The sequence below is a fragment of the Lepisosteus platostomus genome, chromosome 26 (genome assembly GCF_059453375.1).
Source record: "Lepisosteus platostomus isolate fLepPlt1 chromosome 26, fLepPlt1.hap1, whole genome shotgun sequence".
NCBI lineage: Eukaryota > Metazoa > Chordata > Actinopteri > Semionotiformes > Lepisosteidae > Lepisosteus > Lepisosteus platostomus.
This window is the reverse complement of record NC_142636.1, coordinates 13,248,719-13,266,788: the sequence shown is the minus strand read 5'-3', so window position 1 is coordinate 13,266,788 and position 18,070 is coordinate 13,248,719. Positions and strand designations below refer to the sequence as shown.

The following is an 18,070-nucleotide window of genomic DNA, read 5'->3' as shown; positions in this document are numbered from 1 at the left end:
TGATTTGTGTAAATTAATTTAAAAGTTGTTGTTTTTTTTCAGTAGAAAGCCCTAAAAAAAGTTAATAACTTTAAAGAATTAGAGTCCATGTAACTCTCCATAGACTCTTATGGATACTGTACTCCTTACACTACTTTTGACTCGGCCGAGAGGTCGTTTTGTTTTTTAACCGGTGTTTTCTCAGAAACAATGCAAATACGGCGCAAACCCAGAAGGATAAAACAAATCATCAAAGCCGTGAGATACAGTCACTGCTGCTGCAGAAGCCGCAGGTGTCGGTTTGCTTTTGGACGTGGACATAGGGACTAAGCTTTTAGCCAGCGGTGATTTGCAAATTACGGTATCTAGGCACCACTGTATCCCAGGGAAACGATAACCTAATGCGCGGTGAACAAGGAAACCGCGTTACAGAGAAAAAACAAAACCTCTGTCAGAACGTTCTGCAGATAATGAGTGCGTGCCCGTCGCGCAAGCCTGGACATTGGGAAGAGAGAGAAATGGATAATATTTTCAGGCACGGTCGCTCCTGTACAATTGGGCCTGGCGTGAGTGTGCGTGTCTGTGTGTGTCCTGCGATGGACTGGCGTCCCGCCCAGTGTGTATCCTTCCCAGTGTCCGGTGCTTGCTGGGATAGTCTCGGCAGAGGTGCATTTGAAACTACGACAAGCTACTTCCGTTGTCGGGGCCGATATGCTCAAATAAACCGTCAACCAGCAAACGGAACGAGTTAAAGGGGCCGATTGGCCTATCCCGCTTGTCAGATGTGAGGAATGCCTAATTCTGCCACGACTCGTTAATTTAAACTCACAGAACGCCGCTCTCGCACCCTGTACCAAATAGGTGACAGTAGTTCACAGACTTTTCCTTTTTTTTTGTCTTATTTTATTTACTAGGGTCTCCAAGGCTGGTAGAACGCGTTTTCATGGTTTACTAAACTTTATCAGACTTTTTATTCATGGGTTGTAACAGGATCCCGTGAATGCGATTCTTGTTTCTTCTATGCAAAATGTGACCGGCTGAGTTCTTAAAGCAATTCCATTCCATGTTATGGTCTGGCTTTAACATGTAAGCTGTGAGAAGCTAGGAGCGCTACAGCGTGTTTCTAATTTATGTGCGTCGAGACGGAAACTCCTCATACGGGAATTTGGCTTCTTAGCCATTTGTCTGGTTCAATTAAATCATTAGTGACTGATAAGGAATTGAAACAAAAAATAGAAACAAACGCTGCACTCCAGGACCACAGTTGGCTTAACTTACCCATTCAGTTCAGATCACAAATCACCTGCTCTGAGAGTGCAGCAGCCCCCCTCCTTACAGATAATTATTGTACAATCCATGATTATACAAGCGGACAAAATCGTATCAGACCCTTTTCATTATCTTGATTCTGGATATCAGTTTTTTCTCCCCTCTGGCAAACGTTTAAGGGTTACCAATGTAAATCAAATAAACACAGATACTAGATTGTTCCCTTGTCTCTTAAAGCAATTAATACAAATAAAGGATAAATGCAATTGTATCGGTATAAGCAGATTATGCTGTAATAAACTACGGTACGTACGCGCAACGTCATGACTATGTTTTAACGAGTTATGCATCTGTAATAGATTTGATGTGTGATGTTTTATTTATTTAGATGTATAAAAGCGCTGTCCGTCCATGTTTCTCGAGGTGACAATAAATTTTTCTTATTTTTTAGCGACTGTCTAGACTTTGAACTGTCTGAACGCCCTAGTCTCCAAATGCCACCGCTAGGTGGCAGAATTGTATATGAGTTAAAAATGAAGAGCGCTGACTTAAACCTCCAGGACACGTTTTGCCTGAGTTCTTTATTCAACTAATCATTTAGAGAAGTCAAAGAACAGAAGTTCACATTAGGATGCAACAGCAGGGCTGGCTTTAAGAGCTCAAAGCCACAACATTCAAATATGGTCGGCTCTCCCTTCAACTGTCAATGTCAAGAGGTGTGATGGGAGAGTACCCTAAACATGTTTACTGCCCAGCAGGTGAAAAACTGCTGCCGAAAAAGTGGAAGTGACAACTAATGAGGGGAATAAATTTCCCTGTATAGAATGTGATGGACTGGGGCTCCATCCAGAGGTATAGGTACCCAAATATTCCAGGACAGGCTCCTGGCTTCCACGAACCTTACTAGGAATCAGTAGCTTTCTACTGATGGATATGCACCAACTGGTATCATAAAAATGTGAAACCAAGCACTCAGGAGCCAATTAAAGCAACAGAGAACATAACCAGACCCAGTCTGAAGATCTCTTAATTTCTGGAGGGTTAAACCCTTCATAAAGCGTTTTATTGAGATATTTCCAGCAAATATTTGACATCAATATATCAGCTACCTCAGTAGATGGCTGATTCTGTGTTTTCGTGCACATGATCTGCGTCTTGGGGAACACTGAAGCAATGTTGGAGGGCTTTCTGTGAGAAACAGAACAGGGGAAAAACATGCACTGCCAACAGAGGTGGGCAGTAACATGTTCCATCTTTTCATTGAACTCGACTGGAAAACTTTCCGAAATTTATTCTTTATGTCTTCTGTTCATTTGAATGGGGTTCCAGCATTTAATTCATGTTTCTCAATGATACTGATTTAATTACTACTCAATAAGCATTAGAAATAGCTTCTGGATTTTGATACAAAATATGGAAAAACGTGTGATGTAATGGTATTAAAAATACCATTATAATGTATTGCAAAATTCTGAAACAAAAGTCAATTAGATATGTAGGAAATCTCTAACAAGAATCAAAATCTTGTTGGTGGGGTATGACAAACAATTCCAGTATTATTGGGCTTTATTCATGTAGTATGTAAAGGATTTGACAAAGCCTGTTCAACACTATGCTCTTCTGCACTTCTGAATAAATTTATCTCATTTATGTTTAGTGAGGAATTGAATATGGAACAGAGCAGACAAATGAAAATATGAGATTTTATTGTTAGATAAATGTAACGTTTTGCATGTAACATATAATGAACACTCTGATAAAATGATAATGAACAGCACAAACTGTATACCTGCGTTGTTTTATAAAAAAAAAACAAGGATTACTTGCTCCTAGTTCTTCAATAAAGAGAGCACAAAGATCACTAGTATTTTTTAAATACAAGAACATGGATCAGCCAGATTTCTAGTGTTTCTCCACAATCTTGGGCCTGCGGTGTCAATTCTACCCGTTCTACAGGAGAGACGCCCAGGCCTGTTCTCTGGAGCTCTGAGGGGTTGAGCCTCTCGTGCCTGAAGCGTTCAGCACAGAGTCTGGTACTTGCTTCTCGCCAGAAAGATGGAGAGGATGAGGAGGAGGGTGCAGAAAGGAAACAGCAGGATGAAGGTATACAGGATGAGAGGATGCTGGGGCTCCAGGCCTAAAAAGAGAGATAAGAGGGATTTTCCAGGGGACTGAGACGGACGTTTTCTTCAGGCAACATTTTTTTGAGGTGCTGCTTATAAACAAACTCGAAGTGTTCAAAAAGTGAATAGTGAGAATGTTATAAAGTATTACATACACATTATGTACAGTTCCCACCTACTCAATACAATACCTGCTGCAACAACAGTCCCCTTCTTATTCATGTTTTTAAATGCTTTGGTAGATCTAGTGAACGAGCAGTTAAAATTACTTTGATATTCCCCCACTATGAGGAAATACCCAGAATTACAGAGCAAAGAATGGACCTCTATTGTTAATATCGCTGTGCCCCATACACACATACAATAGTTTTCAAAATGCCCTCTCCATGCCTAACGGGAGAGAGTCCAGTGAATGTTATGCCTTACATTAGGTGACGGCGTGACTGTGTCTGTGCAAGTTTTAAATGAAAAAGCTATTTTAAAGTTGCCCACTCAGTTGATCCAGCATCACTCAAAGCTATGAAATCCCAGCACAAATAGAATAGGTCGATCCAGGACTTGATCGAAGATGGTAATTGGGTGGGGTGGAGATATGCCTTATTAAACCGAGTGATATTAAGCACCACAGCCACAAAACAACCAACTCCCCCGCCCTGCGAGCAGTGATGAAGTCGCTGGTGTCCTACCCCTCTTTTATACAAGTTCATAAAGCTGGTCTCGAACTTTGACCTAACGTCCTGTAATCAGATGCCCTGGAGGCAAAAGACATCATATCTACGACTCACGCTGTGGCTTCTGACGAAGGATCTGCGTTGTATGGAAGCAGTCACGATACTTCAGCCGGCACTCGAACATCAGCGTCTCTTGGGACACCACCTGGAAGCGTGTGGACAGGACGAATTCCGTTCCATTCCGAGTTGCATTAAAGTACGTTTGCACCTCTGTTCCATTCTGAAGCAGTGAGAGGCGTACATTGTCCACGGAGGGCACTCGTATCTCACAGCAGAGTTCTGAATTATTTTCCGACATCATAAAGAAGTTAAGAGGCCCTGAAAGAAAGTGAATACCCACAAAAACTAATAACAGGAATCCTTAAACAGGGATATTTGGTGGCTCTCTGACTGGAAGCTGGCTGTTTCTACCCTCCAGAGTGCTAAGGCATCTCTCCATGAGGCAACTGTATTCTTCTAAGTAGAAATGATCTCTACAGTGACCTCTGACACACGGTCAAGGTCTGGTCCACCCTGTTTCAGGACTCTTCTCTGTCTGTCTTCTTTGCTTCACCTAGCTGAGCTACTCCGCATACTTTATTACCAGGAAGTGGCTTGTCCTTTGACACTGGTATACTGCTACACAAATCGCAGACCATCCTATACGTGGGTGGCTACTTTTCTAAAAGAAAGGGAGCATGAGGTTATTCCTGCAAGCTTCCTGAAAGAGAAGAGTAGCCATAATGCTATTTGGGCTGCTTGGAAGCTTCTACGTAGGGTTTTGTCAATGAAAGAGAAAGTATACAAGACATGCCAGCCCTTTGTCCTCCACAGGACAGAGGGCGGAGACAGGGCTGTAAGCTTCTGACTGGTCTCAGAGAGATGTCTAATGCTCTACACTGAGATCAGGGATAACTCATTGGTCGGTAGCGACTCTTCTCTTTCTGAGAGCCAGCGTGATAGGCGTAACCTAACACTTTTGAGTGTGAGTTTTCGAGTCCTTGTTGAATTACCATGAACAAACAGTTGTACTCCAAGACGGCTCCTAGTCCTCACAGGCGAAGTGTTGTTCATGATGTAGGACATCATGCAGTAGTAGGTGTTGGTATCCTCCAGCTGGACCTGCTGAAGCTGCACAGATTTATTGTGGGGTGTTCCATCGCCTGCCTGCACTACCCGGTTCTTGTACTGCTCTGCTGTATGGGGAAATACGTACTCATCCTCATTGATGTACCAGTATAGGATTGGCCGGGATACAGTTTCGTTGGTGTAGGAAAATTTGCAGTTCATGGTGACATTTTTGCCAACTTCAGCCATCACAAAACGTGGATATTGAGTAACGTTGATTGTACACAGAGCTCCTGGAAGTGAAAACAAAAGAAGATTCAGTTTCGTTTTACCTGAACCATGCCAAAAGATCAGGATCATGAGCTCATCTTGCAATTCACTACTGACTTGCAACTTTGGGTTGTTCTACATTAGCAGTCCCACTGCAGAGCAGATCAGCCACAGAAATAGGGAAATACAGAGCAAATTTAATTTGGTTTGTGTGAGCCCAAAAGATTTCAAACAGGACACTGGAGTTAAGATTCTTACTTTTGAAAATAGTGTTATGGAATCTTTAATGTCAGGGCCCTAATTTTAACATCTTGTCCACTGAATGATACCTCTACAACCGTGTCCCTCTCCTGTATTGCAGTTCTAGAGAGTTCAGCAACAATTTTCAGTTTGTCATCTTTCAGAAAATGAGAAACCTTTTCCAGGGATTCGGAAGATTGAGGAGCATTCTTTCATTTGGATATATTGACCTCTTTGCAGGTGTTTCCTAACTGGAAGTTAAAAGCAGAACATCCAGGATTTAGATTACACCACTGAAAAACTGAAAAACCTCACAATTCATGACACGCTGTGAAAAAGGTCAGATATTGCTGATTAAGGTAAGACATTTGCTTTGTGTTTTTAGGAAGCACAAAACATAGCAAATACATTTCAAGTCTCACTGATTGGATTAACACTTTTTGACACTACCCACCTTCTCAAAGTCCAGATTATTAGCAAAACAACCTGTTTGAAATTGTTACAGGACATGTATTCTTCTCCATTAATACAGAAGTCAAACTACCTGATCGGATCCGGTCCTAGTTCTCCCAGGCAGTTGACATACTAAGGATTTTCCTCGGCCTCTGTCCCATCACAAGATGCTCAACCTCACCTGGCCAGGGCCAGACATGCGTTCTTCCTTTTTCTGGGTACCTTTTGGGTCTTGCTGTCTGGCAGCATGCTGCTCCAGGCACCACAGGCAGAGCAGAAAAGAGCGCAGAGACTTCTCAGAGAGTTCTTACCTTGCAGCAGGCAGAGGCTCAGAAACACCCTGCGCCTCATCCTGGCGTCCCTTCACAACCAATGAAGCTGCAGCAAAGGGAGGGAAAAAAACGCGAATCACCTCACGTAGGTTTGAGCGCTTTCTAAGAAATTCAACACTAGACTGGGCGGATGGACTGTTGACTTCTACCGAGCTGGCGTCTCTTGATCTTTATATAAGGGAACACTCTCATCGGGTTCTCCGTCTCACGTTACATCACAGAAAAAAACATGACTTCAAAAAGTAGAAGTGTTTCCCATAAGGCTGTGCACGATTGGCTAGGATCTGCCTGCGCTGCGTGGGATTTCGGCTGGGCGTGGTGTCCTACCCCTACCACGCAGCTATGACCCCTTTGACCCCCGTGAATCTGTGAGCGGGGGTGGCTGCCAAGTCTCCTGTAGGTGCCAGAGCTCTCCGAAGGACAAGCCTGGTAGAAAAGGAGTACAGGTTTTCCATCCCTTCCTTGGTAACAAAAAGGGTTGTAATGAGAAACAAAACTGAATCACAATTAGAAAATCAGGTGGAGAGGAGCATAAAAGTTTTTTGTCTATTTTAATGTAAAGGTTTGGACACAATAGAAGACTAAGAAACCATCTGAGAGTCTTACAATTTCAATCAGGGCTATTTATGAGATCTGATTGCCATAAAACAGTCAGTGATGACCTAGAACACAAATTTTCTAAAGTGAGAACTATGTTAATGTGAACTTTTTTACAAATGCTGCCATGCTTTATGGTCTGTGGTTGGAACTGAATTCCCTGTGTTTTGTGTGCTATTCCATTTGTTCAGAGGACTTTTGATCTAAGGAACCACACTGCAGTACTTTCACATGATTTGGGACAGTGCCTTAGACTGAGACACAGGGTGCAAAGCAGTTGAAACTGTGCTCAATTTGCACTCTTTCTTAACTATGGAGAAGCAGCAATCTTACATGAAAAAAGCAAACTTTTAAACAATCAGAGCTTCAAGGGTTAGTTTTACTTAAGATTTTTAAAAAATGTTTTTGGTTTCCTTTGACTTATTTCATGGTATTGTTTTAAATGGGCTGGCTGCTATACGGTAATTCACTCCAGTCCTTGAATAGTATTCTATTAACCAGTAAAGAACAGTGCAGTCCAAAATTGTAGAAATTGGTGCATTCCAACAGTGAGTTTATTTTGTAGCCACTGACCTTCCTATAGTCGTAAATTCTTCAAATCATTATTTTATTATTTAAATGACATTTAATTCATATTACATTTTAAATTCACCTAAATCAGTTTTAAAAACTTAACTTTCTTGTTAAGTTGAAACCACTGGCAGATAGCAACTGACTCAAAATGTCAGGATTGATGACGAAGGAGTGAGACATAATGTCAGTGCGTCATCATGGAAACTCACTGCTGCCAAGAAGACAGTTAGAGATAGCTGATCTCGAAGAGGTTTTTCTTTTTTTGACAGTTAAGAGCCACAGAAGCAAAGACTGTGACTTTGATATATAAGATATATAAATTAATATTATAATTATGAAAGACATTAGTTTCTTATATCGCCATCTCAGTATCAAGCCAGTTCGGGCTGCAGAAGTCTAAAAACAGGATGACAATAACAGGATACACCTACAGTGGAAACCTTTGTATTGTTTATTCTTTTCTATCTTTCTTGTCAGCCTGACCCATATCAGGTATTTCCCGGAGATGTGGAGAAAAACACCTTAAGTGAAGACTCTTAAGGAAAAACAACCCCATCTCTAACAGTTGAGTGAATCTGATGGTGGATCTACTGGTTACTCCCAGCTACCGGCCTTGGGTCACGATCCCATCCTGGAGAGCTCAACGAAGATGCAAAGCCAAAACAAAGGGAAGAAAACTCTCGCACTGCTAAGATGCTAAAGTGCCTTATTATCAGCTCCAGACTGCACACTGTACAGTGCATTTGGCTCAGCCAGCCCCTTCTTCAGGAGCCATCTCAGTCACAGAGTCCCAGACCCGCACACCTGCGCAGTCAAGCAGGGCAGAAGCAGCAGGCAAAATCCAAAAGGATTCCGCCTGGTTAGCAGCCGGCCGGCGAGGTGTGATGTCGACAAGTTCGGGGTTTTGCATACAGAAAGCGATACAGGAAGAGAGACGCGGAGTTTGAGAGGAGTCCATATGAAGAGGACGTGTTGGCATCGCGTAGGCAGCACAGGGAAAAGTGCTAGAAGACACAGTGGAAAGAGTAGAATTTGCATCAGGCAACGTTTTGTTCAAATCATATAGTGTGTCCATGAAAATAATCTGACCAAGAGACACCATGCGTGCTAATTAATGAAGGTCCCAGCACACACCCCTGTAGAACACCAGGACTAAACTGAACATCAAAAGTTCTAAAACAGCTAAGATTTATGATTAGACCTTGAGGAGCTGCATAAGAGCCAAATTAACAAAGGAAAGTACTATCCATCAATCCATTTTCTAATCGATTCTTCCAAATCAGGATCACAGGGGACCTGGAGCCTATCCTAGCAAGCAACGGGCACAAGGCAGGGTACAACCTGGGCAGGACACCAGTCCATCACAGGATAGACACCCAAACCCAAACACTTAAGAAAGTACAAGTCATCCCAAAATAGGATACAGAAAATGACTTACAGCATCTTATCTAGTACCTCCCAGATAATTATACATTTGTGTTTTTCCCCCACAATTATATTAGTAAACCTGGGCTACTCAAAAGGAGATTGGTTCTTTCCATATCTCCAGAAAAAAAAAACACATACCGATTGATGTCACTAGAGTGCCTCATAAAAGTCTACATCCACATTTCACCATTGAGTGCAACTAAGGCTTACATCTGGGTTTAACAGTGTCTTACTATAGAAAGCGCTGAAAGAGGTTTTGCATTTGCATTAAGCATTGTGTTATCACATGTAACTGAAATTTAGGGGCACATTTTTTGGCATTCTGTATTACACATTACTGTGATCAAAGGTGTCAACCCAGCCACTGCAGAGCGATGTGTTGGAGTTGTGCACAGGAAGTAGATGAGAAATCACATTTAGTCTAGAGATTCTGTTGTCAACACTTCAAATGTGCCGTGCTGTCAGGTTTTTTTTCTTCAGCATAACGTGTGGTTTTGTTTTGTTTTTTTAAATCGCTACAATGAAGCTTTTGTCTTTTTCTCGAACTGTGGCAGGAAAATCATCAAACTCATTCTGTCAAAGAACTCGTCTTTCTTATTGGTGGCACTGCCACATCAAAAGGTCTTCACTCTCGTGAAGTTTCCTCTCTGTAGTATGTTCTCACTCGCTGAATGGTGAGGAGGTACACTGGAGAGACACAATCATTTCACACTTCAGGGCTGCCCCCCGAAAAATATTCATTTTCACCCCATGGCAATCGTGGGGTTCCTCAGTGATCCAAGAGCAATGGAAATTGAAGTGCAAAGAGAGCCAACACAAAATGCTGTGCCAAAGATTCCAAAATGCTGTTGGAAGGTTAAGTGGTGAAGGTGTTGCACAAAAGATTTTACCAAGGTCTCTACAACTTTGCTCGCAGGATGCAGGATGATAATGTAGCTTTTAGACATAAAGTTGCAGCCATCTCACAGAAAACAAACCCTGGCTTACATGTCATGTGTACAGGTTTTCAGGAGAGAGTTCTGTACATGTGAATGCCTTACATGCGTTATTAAAATGGCAAACAGCTACAAAAACCCACAAGTTAACACATTGTGATAATGACCTCTGATGCTGCACTCCTTCGATTACTCCGAAGAGCTCCTCTTCCACTTTGCTCTGGAGCTTGTTTTTAAAAAAGACCGAGGAACCCCCTGAGCTATCTCCCTTCCTTTGTTTCATTACCTCTTCTGAGCAAGCTCCAGCAGGAAAAAGAGAGAGTCTTCTCCTTTCTGTTCCGCAGTTGAGAAAGACAGCAAAGCTTCTCATGTCCTCTATTTTACTTTCTGTCTGACTCTTTTTGTTTTTTTGATGTTTTGGGTTTTGTTCCATCTTGCAGCTCAGAGCAACACAGAAAACCAGGAGAAGAAGGACAGAGCTGCGACTCAGTGTCCCGGGCCTCCGGTGTCACGCAACGGGGGTCTCGCCGGCTGAGCTAAAGGAGACCTCCCCCAGCCCCAAGTTTCATCTGTTGTGTGTTTCCATACATCCCTAAAGTGCTGTTCCCTTGTGTGAACTAATTCTTCTCCGATTAAATATTGCCGTTGTTTGTTTGGCAGTTTTCTGAAAGGCGGAAATTTGAAGGAGCCCACATTTTACCAAGTGCCAGTAAGATAATGACAATGGGAAACTTTTTGTGGTTAAAGGTTTGCAGGAGTTGTTTTTCTGATGAAAACAGCACAGCAGCGACCTATAAAATTTGCTTCAGTTTATTTAATTGCTACTGGCCAAAACCCATACAGTATTCCTGGTTTTTATTCCTCCTCAACTTGTAATTGAGCTACTCACTACCAAACAGACTGGAAGTCAAATGGCCTCTTCTCATTTGTAAAGTTTATATATATATATTTAAAAATACTGATAAATTTTAAACAAAAGCTGTTAAAAAGACACACCCTAAAAGTTTTTTAAAGGATTAACATGCTTTGTAACACCTTATGTGTCAAGCACAGTAATGTACATACAGAATATTGTTTTGATCATTTTGGGTGTGGAGCACACACAATATGAAGAGACATTTAAGGGGGGAAATGCAGAAATTAAGGAGACGTTCAATTTGAACCCACACAAGCACAAAGGAAGTAACAGGTACAATACAAGAGAGGAAATAGACCGTAATGCTAGAGGATTATCTACTCACACCACCCACACACTACCTAGTTCACACATCTGCAATGGTGGCAAATCTTTTCAGCCTAAAGACATTATGAACCAAGTTGAATATCAGTTAGAATGAGATACATTTCTGCAGAAGTCATCTGGAAAGAGACAGCCTGTCCAAAATCAATTCCAAACACACCTGTCGAACACAGTAATTTATTAGGCATAAATGTGATTTTAAAGCACCTTGAAATGACAAATGTATCTCGAAATGACATTGAGCTTTGAGCCCGATTATGAACAGAGCCCTAGATAACGTCCGGCGACGTAGCTGTAAACGTACCATATCTGAGCAAAGAGTAAAGCGGGATATTAAAAAAAGAAAAGGGCCCCCAAAAACACATCAGTGAGCTCATCATAAAGCAGCATCTTTTCTGTCACATCATCCTTTTCTCCATTATCTTGGGTGGAGCTCTCAAAAAGCCAAGTCTGACAATCTCTGAGAAAAGAGGGCACACAAGGCTATGCACATGTTTTCATTGAGGAGCAGAAGACAAATACCTTCTATAAAAGATCACACCCAGGTGTGAAAGCCTAAGTACAGTAAGTGAGGCTTTGTCTTTCAGATGACAGGAGTGCAAAGGCAAAACTATGCAGGATGAAGAAGCATTATTGAAGCAGTCTGGCGTCTGGGGCAGCTGTGTTAACAATCACCACTGCTTGCTTTCTCATTCATACTCATTGTAGTCAAGGCCTGGAAGGGGTCTTGCCTGCAATTCATTATTAGCTCTGTACTGCTAGACATCCACGTCTATGAAGGCCTTGCACCAAATATCAAAATGAGTTTTTTTCAGTTGCCACTGAGCCATTTCATCTTGCTGTTCATCTGCGGTCTAATTTATTCACTGCCTTGCAGAACACGTGTTTCTGATTTCATTTGGCTAGAATGTTACCATCTTCATCACAATACTTTAATGGTTGCACGAATCTCCTTAGAAATCGACTCCTAAAACCACTTTTAAGTATTTTAGTTAAGAAATTCCGAAAACGTAACAGGATGTAACAAAAAAGAAACATAATACACGACACAAAATATATTAAAACAACGGAAAACAACAAAAAATATTCACAGACAATGAAAAAACGCTTAAAACTATTTTGAGGAGACCGTGAACATTACTTGTGTCAAAACCAGCACAAAAACCCCTAGGATCTACAGAAGCCATTTTAACCTGAGGAATAGCAACATAATTTAAAGCTGCTCTGAGCCACACGGTTACTTACATTCCGAATCCAAAACCTCCGTTAAAATGTGCTGAGAATGCTTTGATGGGACAAAATTATGATTTTTTTTTACTCCATAATTTTGTCCCATAAAGATACTTTTTTCCTTTTACGGTTAACTGGCAACGAATGTGGCGTTTTCTTTAAAAAAAAAAATAATGAGCACAGCTCTGAGAAACCTCGCTTCTATTTTTCAGAGAACATAATTAAGCACTGCTGGAATTAAAAGATACATTTTCTTTATTGTTTTCTCAGGAATTCGTAGGCGCTGATCAAGATATATATATATGTTAAAATAATTTGATGTTACGGAGGCGGGCAAAAGGATGCATCTTATATTAAATACTCCTTTATACAGTCATAACGAAACCTCGCTCCTCACGGATATATTGAAGGTTATGTGGAAAAAATGAACACCCATTACAGTATCAGCTAACAGAAAACTGATATCTGCATTCATAAAACCTCGCTCTCCATTAACAAACCAACAGACTGCATAGTTTTATTAAATGGAATTGAAAATTGCTCTTCGTGTATGTAGTTTACAGTAATTAAATTGTTCTTTTCATGCATTTTAATTTCCTGACAAAGCGTCAGCAACCGCAGACTGAACGTTTTCCACGCATGACGGTAGAAATGAATGAAATACGCTAAATACACTAAAACTCACCGACAAAACAAAAAGATTAACATTGCAAGATCATGTGGGACTTTTCTGGTAACTGTTTCCAAGACGTTTTCGAGAAAGGTGTATAGGTGCTGTATACAAAACAACAACTACCGATAACTGAGGTATAGAACTCTGCTCTCATGAAAGTAAGCTAACGAAGACCTGTAGGTTTATATTAAAATATCCTCTTTTTCTCAAAAAGGCAAGTTTTGTCTCGTTAACGTTGTGATAGGTTGATAAGACTTTGATCCCCCACAGTGAACTCCATTATTTGTGGCTCCTTTGATAAAGATGAGAAAAAAGGCTGTATAATATAAACACGGGTTATGAGCTATAGGGTAATTGTCCAACACGTGGAATATATTTCACTGCATTCATGACTCAAAGCCATCGACCAAAATGATCAAATTACAATTTATTATTTTAAAAATAATCATAAAGATGAGCCATTTTTGCTCTAGTTTTGGAAGACGGCTGTGTGTGTAAGACTTGAATTAGGCATCAAGTAGTTTGTAAGCCTTTGACACAGGATGATTATTTCCTTATAGATTTTCTGATATGAAGTCATCTTCCTTTTTTTCTTTGAACACCTTTAAATGACATTTGAAAAAGGTGTTGAACCCCACATAAAAGTGACTTTTAACAAATTCCCCTTTCCTCTTTTGAAGTACCAGTATCTTGTAACACATCATCACTGCTAAAATATTTTGCACATTTTGGCCTCAATAAGTAAGCGCAAGCAATAAGCTCGGATTTAATCCCATGGTTCTCTTTTCAGTATAAAGCCCTAAAATTTTAAAATGGCTTGTGCCTACAGACGTGTAAGGTTGCCTTTGCAAATTTACTGTTTTCTGGTTGGCATGCTAGCTCTGAGGGTGAATTGGTTTCATCATCTAGGTGGTGGAGGGGAGCCCCCACTGCCTGTAAAGCCCTTTGAGTGGAGTGTCCAGAAAAGTGCTATATAAGTGTAAGCAATTATTATTAATGATTATTCACCTTAAATATAACTGTAATGCCTGGTTAGTGTCAACATTTCCAGTTCTCAGGAGCTTCAAAGCTCCTGAGAACTTTGAAGTTCGTACAGAGATGTACGGGTGAAAGATTCAGTGATCAAAGCAATTGTAAAGTTGACCTTGGCATCAGCAGTATATGGAAAAAAGAGGGGACAGGAGGACATGAGAAGAGACAGAAGGCGAGAGCTCCTTGTCCAGATCATTCAGAAAGACCAAACTGGAGTTAGCTTTTTGAACCTCATTAAGAGAACTTGCTCTTCTGTTGTTTTTAGGGAAACTCTGATCTCCTGTATAGAGATAGTGTGCATGAATTATTACTCTTCACCAAAGCTGTGCCAGAGAGCAAAGAACTCAGGTGCCTCCTAATTATTCCAACCAGCCAGGTATACTCTTGGGGAAGATCAAGTTGGAGGTTATGATCATTTAATTCACTTATTGACCAACACATTTGGCCTATTTCTGATATTTACAATTTTCAAATTCAAGTTTATTGTCCTATGTACCGAAGTACAATGAAATGCTTACTTGCGTGTTTTCCTCACATGACAAATTACATAAAAGTTGACCTAACGCTGGCAAAGAACCCTCTATGTGTAACATTATTAGTGTATATATAGTATATTGGGGGTAGCATAGCGTTAGTCTGCTTCACACCATGGAAATTACCTCCATAAATACTGGGACAGTGAAGCCAAAAAGTGCTATTTTTGCTGTATGGTCTAGCAATTCAGATTTGAGATGAAAAGATGAATATGAGGCAAAAGTTCAGAGTGTCACCTTCTGAGTTCTGAGTATTTCTGTGTCTATATGCTTTATTGAGGCTCCACGGCCGAAATGTTGCGTTTTCTTTCTTCTCTTTTCGGCATGGAATAAACCTGTTACATGTTTTAGAATAGTACCACTTTTTGTGTTCCATCCCCCCCATTTTAGGTGAGTATAAGCATTGGGACAATCGTTTGTCAGGTGTATCTTATTGGTCAGGCCACGTTTAACATTAAGCTGCCATTCAGAACTTCAATCCAGTTTAATTACCTAACTAACATTTAATCACGCAATTAGTAGATGTTACCATCTACTGCCATCTGTCCGTGTAATAAAGACCACTTATGCCTGGTATTTGGCACACCATTACCTTGTTCATGTGGGTTTTGGAAAAAGAAATGCAAGACATTTTATGCCCAAGATGTTTCAGCAATAAGATACAGAAAAAAAGAGAGAGGCATGTTTGAAAGGGGGTTTCTGGGCATTGGTAAACAGGACATGACATTCTACTACTGAAACAGATCCAAGATCCATCTGCCTATTCTCCATGGGTCTTCACCCATAAGGTTTAAATCTTAACACATTTCATAAACAGGCATGAACAAACACGTTCAATGTGGTTAAATTTAAACAGCAGTTAGAAAACGGGAACAATGATTTAATCTTACTATCACTTTTTCATTCCTTCTTTCCCTACACTTCAGCGATTTCAGCAATGCCACTTATGCTTTTTCGTTTTTGTTTATATTACAGGGGAAGGTGGTTTGCACAAAGCCTTATCTAATGAGAGCTTAACAGACCACTTCCTGTGAAATACCCCAACGTTTGCATTTCCATGATCTATATACTATTTTTGTTTCCATCTGTCTTATCTACTGTTTCTGCTAAAACTGTATCAAAACCTAACCTAATAATGATTCTGAAGAAGGCATCAGCCCAGAAACCAATTGTATCCCCAATAAAACCCTTTCCTAGAATGGGCTGGAATGCATGACATTAGATGCAAGTCATAGACGTTGTATTGCATAATGCTTTTGTAAACATGCGGGATCAAACTACATGCCGTTGAATCTCAAATGGATCGTACATACAATGAGCCAGTGACTAACAGTTAAGATGTGGGAAGGAATCTTGTACCAAAGGAGAAATCTGAAATCTGGTTAAATTATTTTTAATTACGTACAGCAGGTCTTTTGGCACTGTAGTCATAAATGGGTGTCCTAAACAAAAAAAGACGTATAAACTTAACCGCGATTTCCTACTCCACATTGCTAAGCACTGAAGGTAGTTAAAAAGATCTTTGAGGTAAAACGATCAATCAGCTTCAATATAAACACAGAAAACATGTCTAAAGTTACCAACTTTGAATAGTGATGCAGTAGGCCTTAATACAAAAACCTCCTCAATCAACAGCCAATAAAACCACTTTTTTCATGGTACACCTTTGTTGAAAATATTTCCAATTTTAGTTTTTCCATGTAAAAGTACGTCATAGCTGTTGAACAGTGAAGCGATAAATAAATAATCTTTCTACAGCTGGAGTAAATAGCGAATCTCTTCCAGGACACTTTGACACAAAACAGGATTATTTGGTTGCGTGTAATTGAACCAAATGAACGTTCAATCGATCGCTTTCAAACATCGTTATTGATGCACTGCTACCACATCGGACCGAAAATGTGTTTTACTTTTTCATAATACTTCAGGTGTATCACAAATAATTTTTAATTTTTCTTCTTTATGCGCAGTTAGCCGTTTATTAGAAGATGCGATGTCTTCATTACATTATGAGTTTATTTTTCCACTGACAACCAATCTAACGTCCTCAACTATTAGACTCGGACTATTACTTAACCAACTGGCTGCGCGAACATGAAACCAAAGTACTTTACGCGTCGATTCAATAAAGATGCTATTTATTTTTAAAAAAATATATAAGACTACTGTCTTGTCAGGTGCCGCGCAACATTTAAACAGCAAGACGAATTCTTTATCGCACGATCTGCACGTGAATTTTACTGCCACTTTTAAATCCTGTTCTGGCGCAAAATGACCGAACAAAACTAACAAACACGAATATCAGATCAAGAGTTACAGCCCTTTGTGAAAACAAAAGCAAAAGCCGACACACAGAAGAAAAAAACAAACTAACAACACGCCTCACCCGCAGATAACTACAGGACTGAAAAAACAAACAACAACAAAACAACTTTTTTTAGGGCAGAATTAAAATTAAAGTTCGAGGAAAACTCACCTTCTCCAAAAAGGCCATTTCAGTAAAAAAAACGCTGGGCTCTGCATTCTATCTTCCAGGTGGGGAAGCCCATTAAAAACCGCAGATCCGCCTCCCATGGGGACATATGACGGTTTGTTCCGAAATAAAATGACAACCAGCAGGTGTGTGGGTCACTAGCACCAGGGAACCACTTTCTAGATCTTTATTATACACATAGATTTACACCTGGCAGCCAGTCTGACATTAAACTAGCAATGTAAGCTAAGCGCTTCTTCATGTAGAACATGTAATGTAAGGGGACGTCTATCCCTGCACTGACGGTATCTAAGTCTCAGTGGGGTGGTTTGAGTCTCACACATACCAGGCCCTGAAGCATTGTGCCAATTTCCAATGCATCCGAGTTCACAGTTTGAGTTCAGTAGCTCTGTGCTGCCCCCTACGGCTCATCGTAACGCTGAGTCGAACCTGCACTGGATTTATATTGATAGAGTAATGGTCAATACCTTCTTAACATCCAGAACTTATCAAATACAAAATCACTAATACAGAACCCTTTCCCTTACTGACGTTGCACTCGAGTTGTGCAGCTGAATGACATTGTTTTGCACTACAGGTGCACTCGTAAAATCGAGCCAAAAGGAAAATGCCTAAGAATGGCAGAAAACACAGATCAACACAATGTTTTAACGAACGCTCGTACCCTACATGCCTTGCTGTCCAACGGACTCAAAATTCACGTTTTGCAACATGATCAAGCAGCTGCAAACAGGAGTGAACAGGAATAAAGGATCCCCTGTATTGAAAAGGATGTGGAAGTCTGCGACAAGCTGTCAATGCTGATATCACCACTACAGTAGATCAAAGAGTTGCTTAGTAAGCAGGTGGTAAAATACTCTATGGGTCTCTGCTCATTACACATTTAAACAT

General features: G+C 40.5%; 1 protein-coding gene across 4 annotated transcripts; it reads right to left on the bottom strand.

Annotated features, from left to right (window-relative positions):
- Nucleotides 1-2,937: 2,937 nt before the first annotated feature.
- On the bottom strand, nucleotides 2,938-17,481 carry LOC148640228 (uncharacterized). Of its 4 annotated transcripts, none has more exons than XM_088620588.1 (5): nucleotides 17,162-17,481; nucleotides 6,424-6,490; nucleotides 5,095-5,442; nucleotides 4,157-4,420; nucleotides 2,938-3,385 (listed from the first exon to the last, which is right to left on the bottom strand). In XM_088620588.1, the coding sequence occupies exons 2-5, from the start codon at nucleotides 6,461-6,463 to the stop codon at nucleotides 3,267-3,269; spliced, it is 771 nt and encodes a 256-aa protein (XP_088476714.1). In that variant the 5' UTR covers nucleotides 6,464-6,490; nucleotides 17,162-17,481; the 3' UTR covers nucleotides 2,938-3,266. The 4 variants fall into 4 exon arrangements, with proteins under 4 accessions (XP_088476714.1, XP_088476716.1, XP_088476715.1 ...); XM_088620590.1 differs by lacking the exon at nucleotides 17,162-17,481 and adding an exon at nucleotides 11,522-11,676; XM_088620589.1 differs by lacking the exon at nucleotides 17,162-17,481 and adding an exon at nucleotides 9,181-9,246.
- Between the last annotated feature and the right edge of the window lie 589 nt (nucleotides 17,482-18,070).

Coding starts and splice junctions, on each gene's coding strand:
- LOC148640228 (XM_088620588.1), bottom strand. CDS start 6,463: ATGAGGCGCAGGGTGTTTCTGAGCCTCTGCCTGCTGCAAG. Junction 5,443..6,423: donor GAGCCTCTGCCTGCTGCAAG/GTAAGAACTCTC, acceptor TTTCACTTCCAG/GAGCTCTGTGTACAATCAAC. Junction 3,386..4,156: donor CCTTCGTCAGAAGCCACAGC/GTGAGTCGTAGA, acceptor CTCTCTTTTTAG/GCCTGGAGCCCCAGCATCCT.